General features: G+C 34.0%; 1 protein-coding gene across 3 annotated transcripts in view; it reads left to right on the top strand.

Moving 5' to 3' along the window:
- Mark1 (microtubule affinity regulating kinase 1) overlaps positions 1-14,758 on the top strand; it is a 141,832-nt gene extending 127,074 nt beyond the window's left edge. Inside the window, exons 12-16 of one of the 3 annotated variants that reach the window (XM_076832478.2) lie at positions 1,694-1,794; positions 3,072-3,236; positions 4,428-4,679; positions 8,785-8,829; positions 12,631-14,758. In XM_076832478.2, the coding sequence (XP_076688593.1) occupies positions 1,694-1,794; positions 3,072-3,236; positions 4,428-4,679; positions 8,785-8,829; positions 12,631-12,985 (918 nt within the window). In that variant the 3' untranslated portion in view covers positions 12,986-14,758. The remainder of the gene's footprint in view (positions 1-1,693; positions 1,795-3,071; positions 3,237-4,427; positions 4,680-8,784; positions 8,830-12,630) is intronic. The other 2 variants (XM_076832476.1, XM_076832477.1) reach the window with 2 other exon arrangements.
- The last annotated feature ends 518 nt before the right edge of the window (positions 14,759-15,276 follow it).

Here is a 15,276-nt window from a genome sequence, read left to right as displayed (position 1 = left end):
AAAATGTCAAAAGCTAATATTCTTAGATTGGTACTTTTGATGCCCCTGGTGTGACTGATGTAGCCTGTTAGTAACCTATGTGCAGTTTTAATAATTTTTCATAATTGTCCTCTGTTTTCATTATTATTTCTAGGATTTTTCCTCTAGATTTTAAGTTTTCAGGCAACTATATACAGTTTAACCTCCTCAATAGCTTGTAGAAGCAAAGTAGAAAATAATTTAAAAGGGCTGGGGATGTGGCTCAAGCGGTAGTGCGCTCACCTGGCATGCTTGTGGCCCACCTTCGATCTTCAGCACCACATACAAACAAAGATGTTGTGTCCACCTAAAAACTAAAAAATAAATATTAAAAAATTCTCTCTTTAAAAAAATAAGTAAATAAGTAATTTAAAAGCTCAAAACCTAGAAATCTATTGGTCAAAATAAAATATGGTTCATCTGCAAAGCTGCATACTCTGAAGCCATAAAACTTTTTATCACTTAACATAGATAGAAATTAATGACCTGTTAAATGAGAATGCAGTAATGAAATGACATGTTTCAAAATATGAAATGCAGATTGTATTTCTAGTTTTTTTAAGAGCTGTAATGCAAATTAGTTTCATAATGGATCTCTCTATTTCTTTTCTTTTGGTTAACATAGACCAAGTCTAAAAAAATTTTTAAGTAATCTTAGCCTCCTTTGCTAACATACTTTTATAGTTTTTAATTTATACTTTTTATATAGTATGACAAAACTTATTCTGCCTAGGAACCTGCACTATTGAAAAGGTTTAAATCTGCACTTACACAAATTCTTGTCCTTCTCCCAACTGAATTCAAGCAGTTGTCTATGGACTTTCTAGCCCCCATTATTAAACAAATTTTGTTATTTGTGTATTTTAAAGAATAGTAAAAGGTAGATTATCTAAAAATAGGGAAGACTTTTTCTGTTGGAGTAAGAGTAAAATAAGACTTTTATCCCTTTTGAAAATCATTTTTGTATATTTTACTACTGGTAACTATAGTCAAGGTTTTGGCAGGCATGGCAGTGGGGTTATAGGGCAAGGGCTATGTGTGTGGAGAATTATCCATCTGTCTATCTCTTTTTGCTTATTTTTTTTTTTTTTCTTCCTTTGGCTTGGCCTGCCTCCTGGCTAAAACCTGAGACCAAAGGAAATATCCTCAAAGTATGGCATTGACCCTCTCTGATGGCAGCCTCTGTGAAGAATGCCTTTAATCTGGAGCTTTATTCTCCTTGCTGGTACCATTGGCTGGGGGTAGATGAGGCTGCAAGTGAAGGCATGGAAGGCATGCCATCTTTACTACACAGGTTCCTTGAGACTTAGTGGGGAGATAGCACTCCTAGTTACTTGGAGCTGCCTGTACCAATACTCTGCCCTCTCTCCAACACCAGCTCACAAAAGAGGGAGTGAATGAAAACCCAGCCTTTTGTTGCTTCCAAATGACAGCTCACTGCTGCTGTAGGATTGTAATTGTGATAAATTTGCTTTTAGCGCTTTGCCTTCTCTCCAAAAATCCAAATATGAGAGAGAAGAAGAGAGGAAGAGGAGATAGAGCATGTTAATATAAAATTCTAAGGAGTTACGACTCTAATATGAATTTTTTCAAATCCTTAGAAGATTAAATACATTTCTTTGACTTTCCACAAATACAGTTATAATTTTAAAATCACTTTTATTCCTTCTTAAAGAACAATGTGTATTCTGGAGGTAGCATGGCAAGAAGGAATACATACGTCTGTGAGAGGACCACAGATCGATACACAGCATTGCAGAATGGAAAGGACAGCAGGTAAGTGTCATAATGCCAAGTAGTAATATTTTTGTCACTGTTTTCATAGTGCTTTTGCTGAAGTACCCATAAATAAACACATCAACAGCAAAGGAATACAAAATAGTAAGATTGTAACCAAGCATTCTTACTAAGACATCTCCCTTTTATAACAGGAAAATATTTAGGGAAAGCAGGAGATAAATCTCAAAACATATGAATTTCCAGATAATATATGATAGTAGAAATTTCCTGTAACAAAGCAGATCATCTGGTCCTAATCTGTTCCTCATAATTTGAATCTTATTCTCTTGGGCAGCTACTGCTTCCTTCTTCCCTCCTTCCCTTTTTCCTTCCCACCAAGCCATCATTATTATCCAAAAAATAAGGGTTTACTTTACTTTACTTCCTCTAAAGAAAATATGGCCATCCCAACTGATTAGTCAAAAACATGAAATTCTTAGTGTTTTATGTAAAATATGATGAATTATATTTTTATTATTTTAAGAAATTAACTTCATTTATCATGAGTAGGAAGATTACTTATTAAAGTAGCTCAAAAAGGTATGGAATCTTTTGCTACTTAAACTAAATTCTGTTTTTAATTCTACCTCTAGTCATTTCAGTGGAGTGGACAGAAAAAATTCTCACATTTGTTTCTTTTCAATGAATAGGAATGTGAAGTAAGTGTTAATGTAAGACATGAAAAGAAATGTATCTTCCTTGGACATAAGATGCTTTAGGATAGACAGTTGGAAATAGATTAATGATTTATTATTTTTCCTATACTAAATACTAATATACAGGCCCTAAGTCTACACAGTTAACCTGTTGATTCATGATATGAGCTAAAAGTATTTTGATGATATTTCCAGTGATAGTGGTTTTGGTATAATTAAGCCTTCTTTTATGAATAATTTAGTATAGTGCACCCCACAGCAACACATCACACAAAGCTGTAATTTGGAAGAAGTGAAAAACACCTTTAATCAAAATCATTTTATCTAAAAGTGTCACAAATACACAAAAATCATTCAAACCTTTTCAAGTTCACATATATAGAGTAAGAGTGTGTGAAATCTTTTCAGTGAAAGATAAATCCCCCCTATATACTTTTAACAAGAATATTGTTCCATTAGTTACTAGTAATACCACTAATGTTAGTTTCTTTCAAGTGTTTCAGTCATGAAAAATGTTAGTCAATTTAGATTTTTCAAAACCTATTTTTAAATTTTAATAAAGTGCACTTTTTCTTTTTCTCCATTTCCATGGTCTTCTCAACCATTTCATGTTGAAAGCCTTACAGAGATGTCTGCAAGTAGCATATCTTCCACCGGCTCTGCTGTGGCCTCTGCTGTTGCCTCAGCCCGACCCCGCCACCAGAAGTCTATGTCCACTTCTGGTCATCCTATTAAAGTCACACTGCCAACCATTAAAGATGGCTCTGAAGCTTACCGACCTGGGTAATATCTTGATCACATTTTATCTTCTTTGTTGTTTTACAAAATATAGAGCCATTTGAAAATATATAATAGTCACCATCACAGGACAGTTTTCTGGAAAGACTCACTATGGTGGAGAAAAAGTCTAATTGTAACATGCTTACTATGTACTTTAGCTATTATCAGAAATGTTGCTATATAATTTAAATCATTTTCTAGAGGAATTTTCTTAAAAGTACTTTATTTTAAACCCATCCATGAAGTAAAATAATGCTGCCTAATTTATCATTTAAGTACATTGAGTTTTTTGCTATTTAAACACTGCCCCCATTTCCCCGCTGCCCCTCCCCGCTCCTACCAGTTACTTGCTCTTTTTTTTTTTAGTTGTAGTTGGACACAATATCTTTATTTTTTTTTATTTACTTAATGTGGTGCTGAGAATCGAACCAGGTGCCTCAAACATGCTAGCAAGCACTCTACCACTGAGCCACAACCCCAGCCCTTACTTACTCTTGTATTAATGAAACAAATTAAGTCAGAGAACTGTCAGGTATAAACTAAAATTAAAATTAGATGTCTGTTTTTCTAGTTTTTATCTGTTTTAGAATTTCTCAAATTCAGAACACCTGAATACTTTAACCCTTTGGTAATTAGGTTTTGTTAGTCATGCTGATAGTGCCATATAGAATTATGCTATCACTTACACCTACATTAGAAATAGGAAATGATTTTGTTCAAAGGCTTTTTAATAAACAATAAAATTCATGTTCTACATTTCGAAGTAGATTAAGAGTACAAACTGAGTATTCCTTATCTGAAATTCTTGGGACCAGAAGAGTTTTGGATATTGGATTTCAGATTTTTAGATCACAAAGTTTAAATAAATAAATAAATACACACACACACACACACACACACACATATTCATATACATACATACATACATATGTAATTGCAGAACCCTGGTTGGACTATTCCTGATACAAAAAGGCATTTGTCTTTGTGTTTCAGTAATTTTAATTTTATAAATGTGTTGATTTCACTCTGCAAAGCCATAGTAAATACAGTTAACCCATTTATCATCTCAACAGTGAATACATAAAATTGAGCAAAAAGAAGTAGCCATAGCCATTTTCATTTTTTCAGTTTTTAGCTAAGTAAAAGCATTCCCTGTCATTATTCTGAATAATACATCTTAATTTGTTCCAACAGTACAACCCAAAGAGTGCCTGCTGCTTCCCCATCTGCTCACAGTATTAGTGCCACCACTCCAGACCGGACCCGCTTTCCCCGAGGGAGTTCAAGCCGAAGCACTTTCCATGGGGAGCAGCTCCGGGAGCGTCGCAGTGCTGCTTATAATGGGCCACCTGCTTCGCCATCCCATGAAACGGGTGCATTTGCACATGCCAGAAGGGGAACATCCACTGGTATAATAAGCAAAATCACATCCAAATTCGTTCGCAGGTCAGTACCAATGTACTGTCATGTTTTGTTTCCCCTAGGAATCATGAATAAACTTGGTTTTTTCATTGATCTTTTCAGTGATTTTTTTTTTCCAGAATGGTTTTATGACATTTCATTAGAGCTGCTTTTTTATAGAAGTTGGAAGAAAAACTTCAGGAAGACATAAAGGCTTTTTCCTTAAGAAAGAAATAGAAAAGATGGACAAAATGAGAATTTAAAACTTCTATCAAATAGGGTAGAAAAATCAAAAACTTGAGATTGAAAATGTACATTTTAACATAAGAGTCTTTCTTATTTAAAAGGCTTCAATTTAGAAAAAGGAATCAATTGTGAGCTGATGTGTATCCTTCAAATAATATTTCTTACCTTAAAATACTTTTTTTTTAACTCTTGGGTTTTTGTTTTTTTTTTTTTTTTTTTTTTTTTTTTTTTTTTTTTGTGATTCTGAGAATTGAACTCAGGGCCTCACACATGCTAGGCAAGTGCTTTACCACTGAGCCACATCCCCAACCCTTAAAAATACTTTTCAGTTGCTCACTAATATATAATATGTAGTTTATTTTTTTTTTATAAAAATACTAAATACTGGAATCACAAATTTCTTATGTAATTTAACCTCATAAAATCTTACCATCACATCAAAATATAGTAAACACAAAATAAATGCATGCATAATAAAATAGTACAGTTAAACTTTTTTTTCAAAAAGCAAGCATATATATACAATGCACACCAATTATACAGGTTGCTGAACATATACAGGCTGATATAATTTGACCATTACCATTACCACTAAATGCCTACTTAGGCTCATTATAAAGCACTGTGCTAGGTATAGAGCAGGATTTAAAGATAATTGTGATGACATCTTTTTTTCTCTGTAGACTTAAGTCTTGGAAGAAGCAGACATGTAAACAACTAGTCATGATATGAAGCAGAATGTGGGATAGAAAAAGTATGTGCAAGGTGCTAAAAGAGTACAGAGGAAGGCACAGTTGTTTCTGTCTAGGGGCTCCTTCAATATAGCTAATTCAACTGTTTGTTAAATAATAGGTATGAAATTATTATACTTCCTTTAAAGGATATTAATTTTCGATGTTGTTAGTGTTCCTAGGATTTCAGAGTGGGTGTGGGAAAGAGAAGAATCATCTTGAGTCTTCTACCTTGTTGTGGAGCTATTTATTGGACTCAGCTCATAGATCCACTTGCCCAGGATCACACAGTTGAATTTAAAACTTTAGGTCCTCAAATGCATCACAATTTTTGACTATATCAGTCAATTATTTTATGCTATTTGGGCAGTTACTATGCAACATGACACTTTGCTAGAGAAAGACCGAGGCTCAGGACAGAGTCAGCAGGAAAGTTAGAGGATAATGTTAACTGCTTTTGGAATATAACTGACTACTTAAGTTATTTTTAGAAGCCAGAACCTTCTCATGGTTAAACCTGGATTGATTTTAAAGTATAGAAAAAAATAGGATTTTTTGAGTTTAATGCTTAATTGCTAGTTGTACATTAAGCATTGTTCAAAATATTTCTCTTTACCTTGCAAGAAAAATTTTAGATTCTGGATAAAATGTAATGGAAAGTACTATGGACAAGAAGTCAGGTGACAGAATGTCAACAAAGTGCCTTAGGAGAAGGTCTGTTGGGGGTTTCAGAAAAAGGATTGCCATATCGTTATTTAACACATATTTGAAAATCTACCATGTGCTAGGCACTTTATTAGGTGCAGTTGGTACAGCACTTAGGAGACAAGTATGGTCCCTGCCTTCCTGTAAGCAGCTTACTTTCTGCAACATTCCACACAGTTGAAACATTTTCCTCACTTGGCTCTAATTTTCTTCTACCTCAGAAATTAACTCTCCCTCCCAGGTTCCTTTGCTGGCTCTTTTCATATTTCAGACCTCCTCTTTCATTCTTCCCCTTGCTAGTTGCACACCTGCCATATAGGACCCTGTCTATCCTTGGGCACCATAGGCATACCTGATCCAGGAGTTGGTACTTGCTATTCATTCTGCCTGGAAACCTCTGCCCCCAATATCTACATGGCTTGCTTTTTCTGCACCAAACTTTATGATTTTCTAACCATAGCTCATTCTTATACAGGGTTCTGTTCAGTTGTGTATATGTTGCCATGTATAAGGTAATTGTTTTTTAAGTTTTAGGTGTTGGAAAGTCATACTATGCTGCATGTGATCTTACAGTCAGCCACACCTTCTGTATCACTATCTGCCTCCCACCAGGGCTACTTAGAGCAGACTCCCTGGGCTGTGTGAAACAGTTGCCAAGTAGCAAAAGTTCTTCCAGTGTTCCTACTGGCAAGTAGGCAGGACAGAATAGGAGCCAATTGCTACTTCGACTCATGATAACAGAGGAAGTAGGGTCTAAAGGAAATTTCATTCCTAATGCTTAAAGTTTAGCCACAGTAGGGTAGGTGTCTTAAGAGTGAATTAAAATGCAAAACATTCAGAAAAGTCCAGTGATACCTGTGTCCCTTTTAGTAAAGTCATTTTATCTTCACCTCAGAGATCAACAGCATTACGTATTTGCCAAATTAGAGCACTACCCTTCTTTGTAGTATATCAGTACATCTATATGTAACTGAAAATGTACTTTTCATTTTCAGCATGCCCAGAATTCTTTTATTTCAGTTTGTTATAATGAAAATAGATTTGTAGAAATGGTATTGGATTTTTTTCTATTATTATTATTATTATTTGTTCTACTTAATTGCACAGCAGAATTGCATTTGAATTCATCGTGCACAAATGGAGTGCTACATTTCAGTTCTCTGGTCATACTTATGTAGAGATGCACCATTTGTGCAATCATAAATGTACCTAGGGTAATGATGTCCATCTCATTCCACCATCTTTCCTACCCCCATAACCTCTCCCCTCCCTCCCCTTTGCCCAATCCAAAATTCCTCCATTCTCCCCATGGGTATTGGATTTTTATTAAACTTTCCAATGAAAATACTAGTTATTTAAAATAGAAATAGAAGAAATTTTTAATGTGAGAATACAGTTTATTATTCTTTTCAGTCTGACAGAAAAGTGTTTTTTATGCAATATGTTTGTCGAGAAAAGCCTTAAGGTCCTTCAAAGTATGAGGTACTCATATTTCTAATAACCATTTCAGCAGAGCTGGTTTTATTTTAGGGAATGGGAGAGTGGCACTGATTTTGTTCCTGTTGCTTCACTTTTCATAAATAATGTCAATGTGTCTGGAATGGTTAAAACAGTAAGACAACCTTAACTTACAGGTTCAAATTGATGAGCTTTCCCAGCTACTTCAGAGTACTTTGCTCTCTATCACAGGCCATCTCTTAATATTTTTGAACTGGTTTGTAACTTGATACTCCTGTGTAGATATTGAATTACTTTTGAAAATGACAAAATGGTCCAAATTTTGGGAGACTTCAAAAATATTAATAACCTTCTACATAAGGACAATTAGTAGTGTTTTCCTGGTTTTATTTCACAAATGGATATTCAGGTAAGATGAGTGTTTTTGTTTAAGGTTGAATCCATGTTTTTAGATTCACTTGTTTCAATAGGCTATTGACTTGCTGTGCATGAATTGTTAATATAACTTGTGAAGTTGATTGCTTATTTAAAATTGGTATTTATTTTTAGAAATATATATGTTTACTAACTGCAAAGTTAATTCTTTTTCTCAATTGAGCGACTACTAGAATTGTATATAATAAAAAATATGAAGTTAAATCTTTCTACTAGTAATTATTAAATAGTCTTACCTTTAGATTTTGCTAAACTAAAAGATAAATTATGATTAAAATTATGTCTCGGAATTGGAAGATCATGTTAAAACAAAACAAAACAAAACAAAACCTCCTAAGCTCCTAAGCTTTCACCTAGTATCTCCTCTTGAACAATACCCAGTAGACGCTCAATAAATGATGGCAACATGCAATTATAATGAAAAACGTGAGCAACAGCATTAGACTGCCTCATAATAGAAAACTGTTATGATAGAAGTTTGCTCAACAAGTTAATTTTAAAATAATTTTAGATGTAGGATTTCTGATATATTTCTCAATTTTATCATTAAATCTCAACCTTCACTTTGTTTTGAGGGATCCAAGTGAAGGCGAAGCCAGTGGCAGAACCGACACCTCAAGGTGAGGAGCCACTATTAATACTTCGCTGCTAGGTCCCTGTGAATGGAAGCGGATATTCGAAATACTTTCAGCATTTAATAATCATGAATAGAACTAATAAATAGATAGTATGTATATTGTAAATTTTTATATTGGGGTGGGTTTTCCTAATGTTGCCTAGCATTTAATTAAGTTAAATCAATTTTAAGTTTGTGTTTTCCAGAAATTGTTTTGAATTGTATACTTGGTAAAGAAATAGCCTTTTATCCTATCAGATATTTCATGGCAGAAAAATTAATAGGTTAAAAGGAACTGTTTTTTTTCTCTATTATTGTGTAACTAAATTAGCCTAAGTCAAATCACACAAATACCAGTATATTGGTAATATGTAGGAAGATTTGACATTAATGTGTATTTTAGGTGAGTGCTCAGTTTTAGGCCACATTTTAAAACTCTCTCCTGCCATACTTTATGGGGGTTTTGACCTTTAATACTACTTGGATGTCCATTTTGGCAATGCCTCTCAAACTTGAGCACAGTCAGAATTATAGGGAGGATTTGATGTTTTTTGTTTTTTTTTAAAATGTGTTGGCCCTATGTCCAGGGTTTCTGATTCAGTGAAAGGTAAGGGATATCTGAGCATTTGCATTTCAAACAAATTTCCAGGCCTTGTGGATGGTGGTCTGAGAATCACATTACAGATAAGTTAGTCTGTATATTCATATTTAATAAGTGAAAATTTTGAAAAATTAAGACATTAAGTTATTTTGAGAATACACAAACATTATGGGATACAGAATTACTCTCAGAGCTGGCTTTATTTAGAAATAATTTTGAGCAGCTCAGCATGGGCTTCTGATTTAATTTTTACTTTTGTTCAAAGCATTTGAAATATGAAACATAATGAGCTTTAGAAAAACTTAATGTTTACCATGCAGTATTCTTTACAAACTGTGCTGTATTTATGTTTAGTAATAATCATTGACCTGCTTCTTTGTAGAGGTAGGTACCTGAGTCCCCATGGTAGGGAGCAAAATCAATATTTTTAACTTTTTTCTACCTATTAAATAAACATGGAGTACTTTTGTTTTTAGCCCCTTGCTCGAATCTCATACCACATTTCTATTAAGTTTTTCATCAAGACATTGAGTAGTGTGTGGTGTCACAAGTGGCTACTAATAATATTGTAATTAATCTACATGCACTTTTATCATTTTAGTATGACTGCTAATTTAACATAAGAATTTAACAACTAATCTTTTATAAATGTTTGTTTACAAAGCCCTTTTCACATTTCCTTTTCTTTATTATTATTGGGTTTTGTTTTATTATTTTTGAAGAAATATTCAATTGAATACCTACTACCTATAAGGTGCTTGCTGGTCATTTAACCCTCACAACAACCAGGTTAAAAATACCCTTTTTACAAATGAGGAAATAGTAAGGTCATAGGCGGGACTCCCTCAGTCCTAATGAGGCTTCTTCATTTCAGAGAGATGGTGTGGTACGGTAACTAGAAGCACAGGCTCTTGAGCTAGGCCATGAAGGTTTGAGCTGTGTTCTACAACTGACCTTCTTGTGTGACTTTAGAGAAGTTACTTTAGTGCTTCATGCCTCTATCTCCTCATCCTGACTGCCTCATAGGATTGTTTTGAGGCATAAATTAGAGAATAATACATGGCAGACACATAGAACAGCTTCTACACCTAGGAAGTCCTCAATAAATGTTAGCTGTTGTTCTGGGCACTATCAAGAGCTTTCAACAACTAATATTATCAGTGATAATGCCTGTAAGACACAAGCAGAAAAATATCTTGTATCTGTCTATTGTTCCTAAGGTCACCATATCATCATCTGGGGGAATAAGACACCTAATTTTTACTCTTCAGCTTTCAACTCAGTAGTTCTATGACCTTAGAAAATTATGTTTTCGAGGCATCAGTTGTGTTTTTAAAATGAGTGCCCAATGAAGCGATCTGGCAGGCCCCTTCCATTTCTAGTACAGTGAGTCCACCACTGGAATTAGGCATGTGATGCTAATAGAGGACTCTGGTTGACTCTGCCAGTCCAAAGAGGCTATGATGCAATGGCTTAGATTCAGTAAGCAAAGAAAGGGAGGTAGAGATGTGAAATAAATACTTTCCATGCCTATTTAACAGTACTTGGAAATTTATTTATTTTCTCTACCTTTTTCCTTATTTTCTCAAGTTTGTATAGTTAGCAAAATTTGGGGACTCAAATATATAGAAATGAGAGGCACAATGTATATGTGTATATAAATAATTGTATAAAGGGGATATATACATATATATCAGTATTGATATAAATATATAAATAGAAAATATTTATATAGTAGATTATGAACTTATTTCAGATTATGCAGTTTTTTCCTTAAATCACAGATTAGTAAGATAGGTTAACAAGTTAAAGTTGTAACATTTGTCTGTATTTGGATAATTGATAAATTAATTACCTGGTATTAATGAACATTTGTATTTGGATAATTGATAAATTAATTACCTGGTATTAATGAACAATCTACTAGTTTTATTTCCCTATGTTTATTTGAAATAGATTTTTCTGGTTCTATGTTATTTGTGAGGTACCTCCATAAGCAAAATTCAGTGAGGTAGATTAATGTAACAAATATGTCTTAATTACATACCAACATAGTTCTAGGTGCCTGAGGTATGTCAGTGAATGAAATAGACAAAATTCCTGACCCTCTTGGAGTTTACAATCTAGTGGTAGATTTAAATGTATGTTAACCTAATTAATGGGTTAAATAGTATATTTGAATGTGAAAAGCATTGTAGAGAAAATAGAGTAGGATGGGGGGTTTGTCATGCCAGAGTCAGGGTATAGTAAGATTTGGAAAATGTAAGGGAATTAGCCATACAGCCATCTGGGGAACTGCCTGTGTAAAAACCTGGAGACAAGAAGATACCCAGTGTGTTCAAAGAATAGCATGGAGACAAAATGGCCTGATTAAGGTGAGCAAGGTGGAGATAATAAGAGGTGAGGGGGTGGGCCCTGTGTAGTGGTTCACACTTATAATCTCAGTGACTCAGGAGGCTTGGGACGGAGGATTACAAGTTTGAGGCTTCTCGGGCACTTGGTGGGACCCTGTCTCAAAATAAAAAGGATGCAGCTCAGTGGCAGTATGCCCCTGGGTTCAATCCTCAGGAAAAAGAAAGAAGAAAATAAAAGCAGCCTTGTAGATGATTTGAAGGTTGTCTTTAGTGAAATGGGAAAACATTGGAGAATTTCAAGAAGTATACTATGTGACATCTTTACATAATTACAATACACAATACAACAGTCTTTCTCAACATTACCAGGTGTAAATAATTCTCTTTTCCTCTATAGTCATTACATTCCTCCTACTCAAAAAGGACAGAAAAAGAGGACATTTTTCTTTATATTTCAAAAATATGTTTACAAGCAGAATGGTGCCTGCTAGCGGTTCCTGGTGTGTGTGTGTGTAGAAAATAGAATCTATTTTTGCAAACTTGAACAGAGAAATATGGAAGAAAACTGAAAAAAAACAGTTCTTCATTTTAAGCTGCAAATTTGTTTCCCAAAAACAAATGTATTTAAGAAAATGTGCTATGTTAGATGAGTGATGCTGAAAGTCAAAACAGATGGCATCCTCAGGTCTGCTGTAGTAGTAGCGAGATAACATGAATCTTTCTATCTACCTACAAGTTGAATAGCTTTATTAGGCACTAAGTTGTGATCACTCATATTTTTAACTATGTATTGATTTCTTTGCTGAATGGAATTCTGTTTTCATTCTTTCCCTTTGCCCTCTGCTTCCAGAAGTACATCAGGGGAAGCAAAAGAAAGAGACAAGGAAGAGGGTAAAGATTCCAAGCCGCGTTCTTTGCGGTTCACATGGAGTATGAAGACCACTAGTTCAATGGACCCTAATGACATGATGAGAGAAATCCGAAAAGTATTAGATGCAAATAACTGTGATTATGAACAAAAAGAGAGGTTTTTGCTTTTCTGTGTCCATGGAGATGCTAGACAGGATAGCCTCGTGCAGTGGGAGATGGAAGTCTGCAAACTGCCACGTTTGTCACTTAATGGGGTTCGTTTCAAGCGAATATCTGGGACTTCTATTGCCTTCAAGAACATTGCATCCAAAATAGCAAATGAGCTTAAGCTGTAAAGAAATCCAAATTTACAGGATCAGGGAAGATACATTCATAAATGAGATACAGTTTTTGAATGTACTGGTAATGCCTAATGTGGTCCACCTGTGAATCTCCCCATGTAGAATTTGCCCTTAATGCAATAAGGTTATACATAGTTATGAACTGTAAAATTAAAGTCAGTATGAACTATAATAAATCTGTAGCTTAAAAAGTAAGTTCACATGTACAGGTAAGTATATTGTGTATTTCTGTTCATTTTTTGTTCATAGAGTTGTATAATAAAATATGATTGCTTAAAAACTTGTATAGTTGTCTAGATTTCTGCACAAAAATGTACATTTGATGCTTTGAGTTGAAAATGTTTTTTCCCTGTTATTTACATTTTGGTGGGTTTTTTAAATTCTTACCTCCATCATGCAATTTTGAAAATTGTGTCCAGGATTAAAAGTGCACAAAAGTAGTCTTTACAATTGTAGCATGGACTTTTAAAAATTATTTTAAAATCATATTGAAAATTAGATCAGAAGCTGATCAGCTTTATTATACACAGAATTACTCCTGCTTATCTTTGCTCTTAGCCTTGTTATCAAACAAGGTTTAGTTAAGAAGATACAAAATGTTTACAGTGTCAGCACTTAGAGTTTTTAAAATAAAGTATGTGAAAATAAATAATAGCTTTGGCTTGAGCTAGGAAGTACTGGGGAAAATTAAATCTGTTCCAAGTTTCTTTTGAACTTTGAAGTGTTTTCTGTCCCACTGCTAATTACAGCAGCAAAATTGAAATGAATCAATACTTCAACTGACTATTATAATGTAAACTGTCACTTAGGTCAGCTGCCTTCAGAATACTGCAATATAATTGCAGAAATGTAATAATATTGGGACTGTTTCATAGCACAAACTCGTCTTTACAGTGTTGATCAATGCATCAGTTAAGAAATAATGCCACCTCAGGAATTAACTGGCATTGGGAACATTCGCTTCATTCTCCTCCCATCCTCTTCATCCACCATGCACCCCTGCCTCTATAATCTCTGTAAGTACTTAAGAGACTTGTGAGCAAAACATACTATTTATGACAATTTATCAATGATTTATGCTTATGTGGCTGTTCAGTTTGTTCCCACGTAACCCATTTGATTTTAGTATTTTGCCAGATTTCTTGTATTTATTCCTCTTCATTATGCCTATAATGTGCAGCTTTGTAATTGGCATTTGCCTACTTTTCTTTCATAATTAGTGATGTATACAATGTAAAACCACTAGTAAAGGTACCTTTTAATACTTGTTATTTTATACTGAATTAGCCTTGGAGGTTGACTGTGCAATGTTATTTAATGTTGTAATTACTGTAATATCAACATATGGGCCCCATCTGCACACTCTTGAGAAATAGAAAGTGTATTCAGATTTTATCAAAGAGAAATAAAGCTGTGATAAATGCTGTAGTTCTAACCTACACTGGAAAGCTCTAAGTGTAGGTGATGTGCCATTCCGTAATGGCTTCCAGACGAAGATGAATTTTACATTCTGTACTGTACTGTGATGTAGCTTTCTTCTGTAATAGTTCTGTTCAAAAATGAAGTGTATTTTTGCCTTAGCAAAGGGTGATGTTTGAAAAAGCAAAACAAAACTGTGTAGCCCCTTTATACTCCAGTGTCCTTCAGAACGAGCGATGCAGTCCTTTCTTCACTTTCACTGGTGCACACTGAAATTTTACTTGAACAGTTCTCATAATAAAGCACTTGTCTTTGGCTCTTTATCAGAATGTGAATTCCCTGTTTACTAGGACAAAAATATTCTGTAGGGGGAGTTTATTTGATGTGTTCTAAATTTACTTGGCAAGGAGTAAAATTATGTAGGTTTTCAAGATGTCATTATGAGAAGGATTTAATTTTTTTAATAAGAATTCCTTTCATTGAAATACTTTTCAAAAAATAGATAGACCTCAGGCATTTTCCATCAGGTAGAAACTGACATTTTTTACATTTTCTCACTCAGGCCAACTCTTATGTTTTGTGAAAGGAAATTTTACTTCACTATTTTTTGAACTAAAAATGAAATCTTGATATTTACTTTAGATTTCCATTTTATGTGTTCATAACAACATAAATAATTTTGAAGACTTAGAAGAATTTTGAATGTTTTCATTATAAATACCAGTGTATATTAACTGGCTATGTGATACCAGGATTTTCTTGGCTTCTATGGAAATACTATTTGATATGACATCCCTTATGTTAAATTAATTATTTTGTAGAAACTGAGGACACAGTATTTTATTTGTTAAATAAAAATAATAAGA

Source organism: Callospermophilus lateralis, chromosome 13, assembly GCF_048772815.1.
Source record: "Callospermophilus lateralis isolate mCalLat2 chromosome 13, mCalLat2.hap1, whole genome shotgun sequence".
Lineage (NCBI taxonomy): Eukaryota > Metazoa > Chordata > Mammalia > Rodentia > Sciuridae > Callospermophilus > Callospermophilus lateralis.
The sequence above is the reverse complement of the archived record's forward strand: the minus strand, read 5'-3'. Positions and strand labels throughout refer to the sequence as shown.